At 37.0% G+C, this 14,865-nt stretch overlaps 1 protein-coding gene across 1 annotated transcript in view; it reads left to right on the top strand.

The window, feature by feature from the left end:
• RSRC1 (arginine and serine rich coiled-coil 1) overlaps positions 1 to 14,865 on the top strand; it is a 411,838-nt gene that overhangs the window by 2,974 nt on the left and 393,999 nt on the right. Inside the window, exons 2-3 of the mRNA XM_044915060.1 lie at positions 6,631 to 6,828; positions 7,786 to 7,911. Coding sequence (XP_044770995.1) covers positions 6,635 to 6,828; positions 7,786 to 7,911 — 320 coding nt within the window. The 5' untranslated portion in view covers positions 6,631 to 6,634. The remainder of the gene's footprint in view (positions 1 to 6,630; positions 6,829 to 7,785; positions 7,912 to 14,865) is intronic.

The following is a 14,865-nucleotide window of genomic DNA, read 5'->3' as shown; positions in this document are numbered from 1 at the left end:
CCACCTCCTATTCTCTTTTTTTTCCATTCAACAAGATACATAATAAGATCTGTGTCCTTTTCTTTCTACTTCTTTATGCTTTATATAGGGACTTAATAAGCTGGGCAAGAGAGGAGAGTGGAAATAACTGTAGATACCTTAGAGCAGTGGTTCTCAAACTTTCTAGTTTTAGGATTCCTTTACACTCTTAAAAATTATTGTGGACCCCAAGAACTTTTATCTACGTGGGCTGTATCTACAAATATTGCCTTACTAGTAATTAAATGAGCAAATTTTGAAATATTTATTAATCAACTTAAAAATAATAATAAGCCCATTACATGGTAACATAAATAACACATTTGATATGAAAAATAACTACATTTTCCAAAACAAACTTGGTGAGAAAAGTGGCATTATTTTCCACTTTTGCAACTCTCTAATGTCTGGCTTAATAGAAGACAATTGGATTCTTATATCTCCTCCTGCGTGCAATCCATCATGATGAGTTATTTTGATTGAAATATATAAAGAAAATCTGGATTCACAAAGATATGGTATTGGAAAAAGAAGTATTTTAATAGCCTTTGCACATAATTACTTCTTTGATACTACACCAAAACTTGACAAGTAGTAGTTTCTTTTTTTAATTTTTTTTTAAGATTTTATTATTTATTCATGAGAGACAGAGAGAGGCAGAGGGAGAAGCAGGCCTGATGCGAGACTCAATCCCAGGACCCTGGGATCGTGACCTGAGCTGAACAAAGGCAGACGCTTAACTGACTGAGCCACCCAGGCGTGCCTCAAGTAGTAGTTTCTTTTTTTTTTTTTTTTAAGATTTTATTTATTTATTTGACAGAGAGAGACAGCGAGAGAGGGAACACAAGCAGGGGGAGTGGGAGAGGGAGAAGCAGGCTTCCCCGCGGAGCAGGGAGCCCGATGCGGGACTCGATCCCAGGACCCTGGGATCATGACCTGAGCCGAAGGCAGACGCTCAACGACTGAGCCACCCAGGCGCCCCTCAAGTAGTAGTTTCTTAAAAGTTGGTTGTAATCTGGTATTTGAAACCATGTCAGTGACTTCATAGTCTATCACATTAAAATATGTAGGTTTGTCTTGCACTGAGTGGATTTTTTTTTACCCATGCATGATTCTGTGAGATCCTGAATTGGCCTATGGGAGAACAGTGGTTCACTGGGTTATGTATACTTTCTAAATTTTGACAGTCTTTATTATGTAATTAAAAAAATTCACATCTCTTAATATCACCACTGATCTCAACAGAGAAATCTTCAAGTGCTGACTGGGAAGCCACTCTCATGGTGGTGGATACAAGTTATCCTAAATTCTCACTTTTGCTTGAGAGCTCAAATTTTATCATTGGCAACAAATGTCAGTTTTCCTTGAAATGAAAGACTCTCTTCATTCATTTTTGGGCAAATGTCTGCCTAATACCCAAGTCTGAATAGTCATAGTTCTTTAAAAGTAGTGTTTCATGATAAAAGCTAGTTCAATTTGAAATTCATTTGTATAAACACTTTTTCTCAAAATAACCATTCTTTAGTATAACAGTAGCGGGTAAGTGTAGTTCCCATTTCATCACACGATATTAAAAAGATGTGTGCTCAAGGGTTGAAATTTAATGAAATTAATGATTTTTACTGTTTTATCAAGGACATTCTTAAGTGAAACTGGCTTAAAAAAATTTCTTTTAAACTGTGTGTTGCCGTGAAGAATATGATACTAGTGAAGTTTGGTGCCCTTGCCTTGATTCCTGTTAAGGCACCAGCTGTTTTGCCTACTATTGCTTTTATTTACATCATCAGTACAAAAGTCAACACAGTGAAAAAGGTAAATCATGTTTCACTGTTAGAGTGAAAATAGTTTTGACCTCTTAGATCGCCTGAAAGGGTTTTAGAAGGACCCTCAGGGGTCTATGGACCCCATTTTGAGAATTTCTGTTACACTTCTAGGATAAGCTAGAGGGCAAGGATTTTTGTCTCTTGTTCCCTGATGTATCTCTTATACCTAGGTCTGCTATCATCCTGAGACTTTATACCTATCTCTAGTATTAGATTTTCTGAATCTGGATCATCTTTGTTGGTTTACTCTCTCCTTTTGGTGGAGCACATCCTCTACTAGCTTCCTAAGAAACCGTGAGTGCAAGGTATAATTTTGAGACTGCATATTTGAACGTGTCTTCTTTTTTTTTTTTTTTAAAGATTTTGTTTATTTGACAGAGAGAGAGACAGCGAGAGAGGGAACACAAGCAGGGGGAGTGGGAGAGGGAGAAGCAGGCTTCCCGCCGAGCAGGGAGCCCGATGCAGGGCTCGGCTCGATCCCAGGATTCTGGGATCATGACGTGAGCCAAAGGCAGACGCTTAACGACTGAGCCACCCAGACGCCCCGAACGTGTCTTTATTCTGATCTCTTATTAGATCAGTGATTGGGCTGGATATCGAGAGGTTGAAAGTCATTTTCACTTAGATATGTGAAGGCAAGTCTCTTTTTGTTTTCTGTGTTGCTGTTGAGAAGCCTTTTGTGATTACCCCATTTTTTTGTTGCTGTTGAGAAGCCTTTTGTGATTACCCCATTTTTTTCTCTTAAGAAGTTTCTAGGATTTATATATGGATGTCTGAATTTTTTGGAGATATGTGTGCTATATGTCTATTTTTTTTTTTAAGATTTATTTATTTTAGAGAGCTCGCACGTGAGCTGGGGGAAGGGCAGAGGGAGAGAGAGAATCTTCAAACTCCCCACTGAGTATGGAACTTTAGGTGGGGAGGGGACCTCAGTCCCAGGACCCTGAGACCCTGAGATCCTGAGCTGAAACCAAAAGCTGGCCACTTAACCGACTAAGCCACCCAGGTGCCCCTGGTGTGTATCTTTTATTAATTCATTGTCCCGGGGATTTAAAGCAATTAATATCTTTCAATTCTAGAAATTCTTTTGAATTGTTCTTTGGGTATTTTTCTTTATCTCTTTGTGTTCTTTTTTTATGGAATGCATATCAATCGGATATTGCACTTTCTGGATTGATCCTCTTTTACCTCCTGTTTTTTATCTTTTTCTTTCTACTTTCTGTGAGTCCTTTGACCTTATCTTCTAACCCCATTGTATTTTTTATTACAAATTATCATTTGTTTAAATTTAAAGCTTTCCTGTTCTTTGGGTGTTCCTCCTGTTCTTGTTTGCTGGATCATCTTCTCGAGTTTCTGAGGATAGCAACAGTAATTTTTTTCCGCATGTTCCTTGTTTACTACAAGTTGCTTTTTTTCTTTCTTTTTTGGTTTCTGTCTCTTACGATAAAGGCTTTCATCACGTGACTAGTTATCTTTTGTTGTATAATTGCTAAAAAGTTTAAAAAGCTTACAGAGAAAAGTTTACTGTGTTTAAGGTTTGGGTTTGGTAACTGGTGGGCATGGTTATAGGGTGATTGGATAAGGGCCTGGCCTTTTTTGGGGGGGGGACCTTCAAATATTTATATACCTTTTTTCAACTACTGTTCAGGTTTCCAAAGAATCCTCTGCCAGAATTCTTGGATCCAAGCTCATGGAGTGCTGCAGTATTTACCATTAGATTGAAGACCTTCACTTTCCTTTAACTTTTAGTTTAGCAGTTTAGGATCTTTCTGCCCTCTTTTATGTGCCCCTGGACCTGTGCTTCATTGTTCCGTTATTTTCCTAAAAAACCCCACCTTTCCTGCTGGGATTGGGGAGGAGTAGTCACTTGTCTGGTTTGGGTGGGGGAGGGGGCTTGGGCGATTACTTCTTTTACAGATTTTCAACTCGTTCTCTGTGTTTTAGTCTCATGACCTGTTGTGCCTGCTATGGTATCTGGTGTCTCAAATTCCTGAGCCTTTCTGATTTTTGCTGTGTGAATTGGCTTTTCACTTGTTGGAATTCTCTGCAGTTGTGTGATATTCAACTTTCTTAGCTCCAAATCCGCCATCTGGTTTTCATTTGCTAAAAATTTATTGACATATCTTGTCTACTGTTCCTGTTGTTTTCTCTTTTAGTCTCTTAATTCTTGTGAATTTATACTTTTTTATACTTTCACTCTCATTTTAGTATTTTTTAACCAGATAATAAGATTATAATAAAAACTCATCTTAAATGGTTATTTGTCGGTTAAGAAAATTCATAACTGTCTAAAGATGAAAACAAGAAAGGAAGGAAAAGCCAGGAAATAGGAAAACTTAGGTGATTGTTATAACTCAATTATGTACACATTCTTTAATGGAAATATACATACACACAGATGTTATATATCATATATATGTGTGAATATTTAAATATATATGTACATTTATATTGTCTATATATGTATAATTTCATAATCATAGTATTTTGAAGCTGGAAGGGGTCATCATGATCTTTTAACTAGTGCATTTCATTTTTCAGTGAGGAAACTGGCTTAGATACACTAGTGATTTACTGAAAGTTTCAAAACCAAGTCTTTCCAATATTTTGTTAACTGTAAATTGTTAGAACTGTGAACATCTTGGAGGTTCAGAACTATATTTAAAGTCTAATTCTGGTTCTAGGTAAATAGCTTAGAATTTTGAATTTAATCCTGACAGCAGTTTTCAAGTGGTATTGTATTAGAGTCAGGGAGGGGATGGCTCCTCTGACAATTCTGAAAACAAAGCTGTAATTGAACACATTGCTTTGTTTATAGCAATGATATTAACTTATTTGGAATAAATATTAAAGGGGGAGACGAACCATGAGAGACTATGGACTCTGAGAAACAAACTGAGGGTTCTAGAGGGGAGGGGGGTGGGGGGATGGGTTAGCCTGGTGATGGGTATTAAAGAGGGCACGTATTGAATGGAGCACTGGGTGTCATATGCAAACAATGAATCATGGAACACTACATCAAAAACTAATGATGTATGGTGATTAACATAACATAATAAAAAAATTAAAGGGAAGCATGAGATTTTTATTTATCTGATCCATTAACTGTTTATGTTAACCATTACATAAGATGGATCTTGCTTTTATGTGACATTGAAAGATCGCTAATAACTACTTTGGTAAAATAAGTGAGATTGCGTATGGGACTCTGAAGGCTAATTTTGAAGTGAGACAAGTAAGCTTCTTATCAAATAAGTTAATTCTTAGGTATAAAAATCTTAAGTTATTTTTATGTATGTTTTTTCCTTTTGTATAATAAATATACAAACATTGCCACAGTCATATAGAAAATCATGTAAAATAAAAAAATTACCCAGTTTCATCACTTCAATATTATCAGTTATTTTGAGGGTAGTTGGTTGAGAGTTGGTGGCTCAGTAGGTTAAGAGTCTGCCTTCGGCTTGGGTCATGATGCCAGGGTCCTAGAAACGAGCCCCATGTCAGGCTCCCTGCTCAGTGGAGTGTCTGCTTCTCCCTCTTCCTCTCCCTCTGCCCCTCCCCTCCACTTGCATTCTCACTCACTCTCAATTAAATAAATAAAATCTTAAAAAAAAATTATCAATCATTTTCAATTTTGCTGTTACTCATATGTACACACATACATATACACATATATGTATACATATATATATTGGGGGGAGGGACAGGGGGAGAGGGACAGAGAGCATCTTAAGCAGGCTCCACCCCTAGCACAGAGCCTGACACAGGGCTTGATCTCACAACCCTGAGATTGTGACCTGAGCTGAAATCAAGAGTTAGACACTTAACTTGCTGAGCCACCCAGGTGCCCCTCATAGGTGCATATTTTCGTAAATTGTAGTCTCTGTGGATATGGTTTTAATAATGTTATAATGAATAGTTTCATGAATATAGTTTCCTTTTAAGAAAAACTTTGCAGATATATTCTTAGAAGTAGGATTGCTTTGTTAAAAAAAATCAACATTTTTATGACTCATTTTTATGAACTAGCAGTGTGCAGAATTGACTGACTTCAGCTTTAGTACTTTATTATTATTTTTTTAAAGATTTTATTTATTTATTTGACGGAGAGAGAGAGCACAAGCAGGGGGAGCGGGAAAGGGAGAAGCAGACTCCCTGCCGAGCAGGGAGCCTGATGCAGGGCTCAATCCCAGGACCCTGGGATCATGATCTGAGCCGAAGGCAGATGAGTCGCTTTACTGACTGAGCCACCCAGGTGCTCCCAACTTTAGTACTGTAGTGAACATTTCCTCCCTCCCTCAGATTTCACCAGTGAAATGGTGATAGTGCATTGTTTCAGTTTGCACTTTGTTGATGACTAATGAGGTTTTATCCATTTAAAAATTTAGAATTTTTAGTTAGAAAAATATAATTCTAAAAGATAGTAAAATACTTTTTATATTTAAGGAATGTGGAAATGAAGGATTAGTGGTTGATCCCTAAACCAAGTATTATATAATTAATGATAAGTGCAACTTACAAGAAAATTATTATGAGGTGTTCTCAGGATTAACTCTTTTGAGAGATATTTGGAAAAATTATGGACAAATTTAAACTGTTCATAAATTATAAAAACAGTTAATTGATAATCCTAGAAAACTATACTACAGCAATTTCTCATGTCTTGTCAATAAGCCAAGTACATTTAAAGTTGACCTTTTAAATTTTTACAGAGTTCTACAAAAATTAGGTTAAATTTCATCCATTGTGCCATTGTGCTAGAACTAATTTTCTTTGAATTTGAACTTAGAGAAATGGGACGCCGGTCATCAGATACTGAAGAAGAAAGCAGAAGCAAGAGAAAAAAGAAACACCGTAGACGGTCATCTTCAAGTAGTTCTTCAGATAGTAGAACATATAGCCGAAAGAAAGGTGGAAGGAAATCAAGGTCAAAGTCAAGATCTTGGTCCAGAGATCTTCAGCCTCGCTCTCATTCATATGATAGAAGGTGATATTCATAATTTTCACTTATATAGTAATGAGAGTAACATTCTTTGGAGTTCATGTTTTTGTACTTTTAATTTTTCTGGGTAAAACATTTTTCTTTTAGTAGTTATATATTTATGAGGGTTAAGTCCCAACCTAAAAGTTTGTTTTGTTTTGTTTTGTTTAATTTTAGTTTTTCATTTGGGTGTGTTATGTTAGTTTCAGGTTTACAATTTAGCGATTTGACAAATTTATATATTATGCTATGTTCACAAGTATAGCTCCCATCTGTCCCATTATATTGCCATTACAATATCATTGACTATATTCCTTATGCTCAGCTTTTTGTTCCTACGTTTTACTCATTTCATGACTGGAGGCCTGTATCTCCCTTTCCCCTTTACCCATTTGGTACAACCCCTCCCTCCCACAAAGGTTTTCCTTTTTGCCAGGCCCAATCCATGGGTCTAGTGTCTTCTTCCTTTGTCTATTCTTTGTAGGTGTAAACTGGTATAGTTCTCATAACATATTATTTGATAATATTTGGAAGGATTGTATACTACTGAGCACCCATAATGTCTTAATTAGTAGCTGATCCAATCACTAAATTAGGAATCAGTCATCTGACTTCTCAACAGGAATAACATTTTATCTCTATTTGCTTCTAGGAAGGATTTAGAAATAGTAAAAATGGGATGATTCTTTAGAATCTAGATGATTTCTCTTTAATGGCTGTAAAAAATTTTTTTTCTAAAGATTTTATTTATTTGAGAGAGAGTGAAACAGAGAGAACACGAGCAGGGTGAGGGGTAGAGGGAGAAGCGGATTCCCAGCTGAGCAGGGAGCCTGATGTGGGGCTTGATCCCAGGACCCCGAGATCATGACCCGAGCCGAAGGCAGACACGTAACCGACTGAGCCACCCAGACGCCCGTAAACATTTTTTTTATAGCAATGACATTTGATTATATTTTATTTCAGACGCAGGCATCGATCAAGCAGTAGCTCTTCTTATGGCTCTAGAAGAAAACGAAGTCGAAGTCGTTCAAGGGGTCGAGGGAAATCCTATAGAGTTCAGAGATCTAGGTCAAAAAGCAGAACAAGAAGGTATGCCATCTCATATTTATTGCTTTGTAACAGACTGTTTCCAAACTTAGTGATCTAAAGCAACAATCACTTAAGTTCTCATGATTTTATGATTTTGACTGAGTTCAGCTGGCAGTTCTTTTGCTAGTCTCATCTGGGGTCACTCATCCTCATTGGCTTCTCATCCTCCGTTAGGCCAGACTGGGCTTTTTCACATGATGGAGGTAATTGTTGAAGAATGTAAGCAAAGAAGCTGTAAAACCTTGCAAGATCTTGCCTCAGTGTGTTATGGAATGAGTTTGTGTCCCCCATAAATTCGTATGTTGAAGTCCCAATCCCCAATGTAGCAATAGTTGAAGATAGGGTCGTTATTGGAGGTATTTAAGGTTAAGGTTAAATGAGGTCATAGGGTGGAGCTTTAATCCTCTAGGGCTGGTGGCCTTATAAGAAGAGGAAGAGAGAGATTTTCTCTCTATATGAGTATGCAGTCAAAGGAAAGGCCATGTGAAGACACAGTGAAAGGGTGGATATTTACCATCTTTTCAGCCAGGAAGGCAGCCCTTACCAGGAATCAAATCAGCTGGCATCTTCATTTTGGACTTACAGCCTCCAGAACCATGAGAAATACATTTCTGTTGTTTTAGCTGTCCAGTCTGCAGTATTTTGTTATTGCAGCCAGAACAGACTAATACACAGACTAATACTCCACCTGTGTTTTTTTGCTGTGCTCAGCGGTCAATAATAAAGAAAATAGCCTATCTGGAGTCAGTTGTACATTTGGGCAATGGTAGAAAATTTGGTTGAATAGGATGGGGACTATGGTATTGATGGACTTGATAAAAAGAGGCATTTAGAAATTATTGAAGGTTTTTGAGCAGAAGAATGTTAGGATGAAAAGCATTTTAGGCAGATCAGTTTCTTTTCTCTGCTTAGTTCTTCATACTACTATTAGGCTCTACTTGTGGGTGTATGTTAGCAGCCTGGTTTTGTTATTTAGGGCACAAAATTTTATAAATCATTGTGTGAATCTGAAGTTGGATAATAGCAGTAAAGTTCAAATGTTTAGCTTTCTGGCCTTGTGTTATTTGGCCTCAGCCTCCTGTCGTTTGTCATACTCCATGGCTAAGCCACTCTGGTGTTACATGCCTTTTTTTTTCCATTCAGGTCCTCAAGTTGCTAGCTTTGTTTATTTGAGCATGCTTTTACTTCCCCTTTCTTGCGGTATCTATACTTTGTGAAGCCTTTCTATTCTTTAAAGTTTAGTTCTATTTAACCTTTAATTCTTTCTCAATCCTTTTTTGATTTTTCACTCCCAAGTCAGATTTAATCCCTCCTTTTTTGACCCCCCATCACATGTGGTTCCTGATTTTTAACAGTTATATTTTGAATACTATGTTTTGTTATTCTCACATATTGTAAAATCTTGCAGGGGGATCCTCTTTTACCTAGCAAAATGCCGTGCACATGCCTTGATTTGAGTGAATGTTTAATTGGGGAAATGAAGTTAGGTAGAGCACTTGGTTTTGTAGCAAGAAAATGTTTTATTGTTTTATTGATTTGTAGAAGGGAAGCTTTATTTTGGATGTATTGATTTGTCTAAAAAGAGGCTGATTACCAGAAAATAACTTCAATTGAAGTTTCCATCGGTGGGAACAAAAATAATAATTCATGCTTTTTATGGTCTTTTTTAGTTTATAAAGTATTTTCACATATACTCCCATATATTTTCACATGTATCAGTCATTTATAGTTTCATTCCAAGCATCAGAGTCTTAACGGAGGGAACTTTTGTAACCATTGGAAGGGCTCAGGGAATTAGGGAAGCTGTCACTGATTATTTTAACTTGAAGCATGGCAGCTGGTTGTTTGCTCAGAAGTCACCGGAAGTTTTAAGTACTCTTTCAGTTTGTAGCACCGAAGTGGGTGATTCTCAAAATACTCACCTGGAAGCTGTTTTTCTGCCCAGTTATCTACTTACAACTGTCTCCAAAGGCGAATGTTAATTTCTTTTCCTTTGCAATGCAAGGAAGACCTTAAAAAGAGTAGCAGTGATGTCTAGTCAACCATAAACTATCTAGCACATATGCATTTAGTAATTTGAGTTTTGTAACTCTGTCAAGGTGTCATGTACAGGAATACCTTTATTTTGTATATTAGAAAACAAGTTCAGAGGTTTATTCAAAACAGCAGCTTCTAATCAACCTCTTGATTCGACACTTTGCCATTTAACTACAATAACTAATCTGGAGTCACTGAAAAGTCTTAAATTTTGAGAAAATACATTATTCATGTCCTATACATATATTGTTTTGGAAAATATATTTTAGGAATTTATTCTTCAAAATGCTTGAACTAAATGAGTTTAATCTTGGTGTAACAAGAAAATTGAACAACTCATTCCTTGAGTTAACCAAGGCTATTATTTATTTATTTATTTATTTAAGATTTTATTTATTTATTTGACAGAGACACAGTGAGTGAGGGCACAAGCAGGGGGAGTAGGAGAGGGAGAAAGGCAGGCTTCCTGCAGAGCAGGGAGCCCGAGGAGCAGGGAGCCCGAGGAGCAGGGAGCCCGAGGAACAGGGAGCCCTATGTGGGGCTCGATCCCAGGACGCTGGGATCATGACCTGAGCCGAAGGCAGATGCTTAACAACTGAGCCACCCAGGCGCCCCAAGGCTATATAAACAGAGAAGATGAAAGTAGTGAGTTTTTCAAAGAAAAAAGTACTATATGATTCTAAATCTGAAGGTGTGTTGTTAATGATCTCTGCTTTTTAATAGAAATGAGTGATTTCAGTCGTGGTAAGTCAAAACTTCAAATTTGTTACATATGTAAAAAATAATTGAAAGATAAAGCATGTTCTGGGAGATGGCAGGAGGGAAGTCAAATGTGTGAAGTTTGCTGCAGTTTCCAGGGATAAGTTATAATTAGGTGATTACAGTTTTTTAATATAATTTTAATATAATTTTTATGTTCTCAGAGTATTCAAGTTGTGATATGTATCACTTCCTTTTGCGACAGTGAGGAATCTGCTCCTGTTATCCACAGTATATTTACTTATTTCTTCATTCTAGAGTACACAGAAAGTAGTTTCAGAATTGCTGATATATACCCCTGTAAAAAAACAAACACAAACAAGAGTCAGTAATTTTTCTTTTTAAAGATTTATGCATTTATTTTTATAGAGAAAGACAGAGAGCAAAAGCATGTGCTCCCACAAGCCTGAAGGGCAGAGGGAGAAGGAGAGAGAGAATCTCAAGCAGACTCCCTGCTGAGCATGGAGCCCCCGGCGGCCCTGCGCAGAAACCAAGAGTTGGATGTTTAACTGACTGCACCACCCAGGAGCCCCTAGAGTCAATATTTTTTATGCTTTTTATCTTTACTGTGGGGGTATATAGTTCTCTTCCTCACTTCATTATGGTTAGTTTCTTTGAAGAGTTAGGTTTGTTTGTTTTTGTTTATATTTCATCTTAACTTTTTTTATCCCCCTAAATTTAAAACTTTTATTTGTCCCCCCTTTATTTTTTATTTTTAATTTTTTTAAGTTTATTTATTTATTTTTATTAATCTCTATACCCAACATGGGGCTCGAACTCACCATCTTGAGACCAAGAGTTGCACGCTGTCCTGACTGAGCCAGCCAGGCACCCCTCCTCCCTTTATTTTAGTAGGGGAAACATTAATATGGTTCCAACAGACAGCACTATACTAGAAAGGTATATCAGAGAAATAGCACTCCCCTTTCTCCTTTTATCTTATTCCTAAGCACTCCATAGGTAACTAATGCTATTTGTGTTTTAGCTTTCCTCTGTTTGTTTTTAAACAAAGCAGTATTATATCCATGGCATACTGTAGATAATTCTTTTGTACTTTGCTCTTTTTGTTTACTACTATATCTTGGAAAGCATTCCATGTCCATTAATAGTAATCATTCTCATTTTTTTTTTTAATGGCTGCTTAGTTTCTCATTGTGTGCCTGTATCCTAATTAGTTTAGCCTTTCTCCTAGCTATGGACATTAAGGATACTTCCTATACTCTGTAGTTACTAAAAAGCTGCCATGGATAACCTTGTACATGAATGTTTTTGTATTGTTGGAGGTATCTTTTCAGGGTAAACTCCTAGAAATAGGATTGCTCTATGAAAAGGTAAATAAATTTGTAGTTTTGTTAGAAATTGCCAAATTCCTATCAGTACTGTATGAGAGTCCTGTTTTCCTCACAGCCTCATCAATAGAATGTGTTGTCCTATTTAGATGTTTGCCAATCTGATAGATGAAAAATGGTTTTGTAATGTAGTTTTGGTTTTCATTTCTTTTTATCATAAGTGAGGTTGAACATCTTTTTATATGTTTGGGGGCCATTTTTCTATCGTTTTTGTGTGTGAATTTTCACTTCACATCTTTTGGGTTTTTGGTATTTTTTTTCTTTAATTTTTAAGAGTTACTTACGAGGTAGATTAACCCTTTAGCTGTAATACAAATGGCAAATATTTTCTTAGTTTTTCAGTTGTCTTTTGTCTTTGTTCATGCTATTTTTTGGCTATGCACAAGTTTTTTTATGTGGTCACATTTATCACTCAATACATCTTTCCTTACATTCCTTACATTCAGAATATAGAGAAATTCTTTCCTTACACCGAGATAAAGAGGAATTCATTGATGTATCTTTTTAGCATACCTGTTTATTTCATTTTTTTACATATATGTCTTTCATATATGTGGATTTATTCTTGTCAATGATACAAGGTATGGATTATTGTTTTCCTTTTTCAATTGGTTGTTTATCACATCACCGTTTATTAAAAAAGTCCATCTTTGCCCCAGTGATTTATGATGTCCCCCTTTATTGATACACTAAATTCCATTACTACTTGGGTCTTTCTCTTGACTATGCATATTCTACTGGCCTGCTTTTCATATATGCAGTAGTACCACACTTCTAATTATAGAAACTTCATACTGTGTGTGTGTCTGTATTTTATTTTATTTATTTATTTTTAAGAGAGTTGGGGAAGGGGCAGAGGGAAAGAGAGAATCCCAGGCAGGCTCCACGCCCACTGCGGAGCCCAACCTGGGGCTTGATCTCATGACTCTGAGATCATGACCTGAGCAAAAACAAGAGTTGGTCCCTTAACCAACTGAGCCACCCAGGAGCCAGAGAGAGACACAGCGAGAGAGGGAACACAAGCAGGGGGAGTGAGAGAGGGAGAAGCAGGCTTCCTGCTGAGCAGGGAGCCTGATGTGGGGCTCAGCCCCAGGACCCTGGGATCATGACCTGAGCCAAAGGCAGACCCTCAACCAACTGTGTGGCGCCACTCAGGCGCCCCTGTGTGTGTTTTTTTACAATGTTACATTAGTTTGTACAACATAATGATTAGACAGATTTATAACAAATTTATATGTTATGCTAAGCTCACTACAAATGTAGCTATCATCTGTCACTGTACAACACTCACAATACTGTTGACTATATTCCCTCTGCTATACCTTTCATCCCCATGAAATATTCATTCCAAAACTGGAAGACTCCCACTCCCACTCTTTTTCACCCATTTTGCTCATCCCTCAACCCCCTCCCCTCTGGCAACCCTCAATTTGTTCTCTCTATTTGTGCTTTTTATGTTTACTCATTTGTTTTGTTTTTTAGATTCCACATACAAGTGAAATCATATGGTATTTGTCTTTGACTGACTTATTTCACCTTCTAGGTGTTGCAAATGGCAAGATCTCATTCTTTTTTATTTAATTTTATTTTTTTGTTATTATGTTATGTTAATCACCATACATTACATCTTTAGTTTTTGATGTAGTGTTCCATGATTCATTGAGGATCTCATTCTTTTTTATGGCTGAGTAATATTCTAGTGTGTGTGTGTGTGTGTGTGTGTGTACACGTACATATGTGTATACATATATGTAGTATTATTATTTTTAATTTTTTGAGGAAACTGCATACTGTTTTCCTCAGTGACTACACTAGTTTTCATTCCCACCAGTAGTGCATGAGGGTTTCCTTTTCTCTACATCCTTGCCAACACTTATTTCTTGTCTTTTTGATTCTAGCCATTCTGACAGGTATGAGGTGATATCTTAATGTGGTTTTGATTCGCATTTCTTTGATGATAAGTTGAGCATCTTTTCATTGGTCTGTTGGCCATCTGGATGTCATCTTTTTTAGAAAACTTATCTGAGTCCTCCGCCCATTTATTAATTGGATTGTGTGTGTGTGTGTGTGTTTTGGTGTTGGGTTGTAGAAGTTCTTTATAGATTTTGAATATTACCTCTTATCACATATATTATTTGCAAGTACCTTCTCTCATTCAGTAGTTTACTCTTTTGTTGATGGTTTCCTTCACAGTGCAAAAGCTTTTTATTTTGGTGTAGTCCCAAAAGTCTATTTTTGCTTTTGTTTCCCTTCCCTCAGGAGACATATTTAGAAAACTATTGCTAAGGCTGATGTCTCATTATTGCCTATGTTTTCTAGGAGTTTTATGGTTTCAGGTCTCACATATAGGTCTTTTTTTTTTAAAGATTTTATTTATTTGACAGAAAGAGACACAGCGAGAGAGGGAACATAAGTAAGGGGAGCCGGAGAGGGGGAAGCAGGCTTCCCAGCAGAGCAGGGAGCCCAATGCGGGGCTCGATCCCAGGACGACCTGAGCCGAAGGCCGACGCTTAACGACTGAGCCACCCAGGCGCCCCTCACATTTAGGTCTTCAATACATTTTATTTTTGTGGATAGGTAAGAAGGTGGTCCAGTTTCATTTTTTTGCATGTAGCTGTCTAGTTTTCCCAACACCGTTTGTTGGAAAGACTGCTTTTCCCCATTGTATATTCTTGCCTCCTTTGTCATAGACGAAACCATATAATCATGGGTTTATTTCTGGGCTCTATTCTGTTCCATTTACCTATATATCTTTTTTTGTGCTAGTACCATACTGTTTTAATTACTATAGTTTTGTCGTGTATCTTGA

This window comes from Neomonachus schauinslandi, chromosome 1, assembly GCF_002201575.2.
Source record: "Neomonachus schauinslandi chromosome 1, ASM220157v2, whole genome shotgun sequence".
Classification (NCBI taxonomy): Eukaryota; Metazoa; Chordata; class Mammalia; order Carnivora; family Phocidae; genus Neomonachus; species Neomonachus schauinslandi.
Note: the sequence above shows the minus strand (reverse complement) of the source record. Positions and strands in the feature narration are given on the sequence as shown.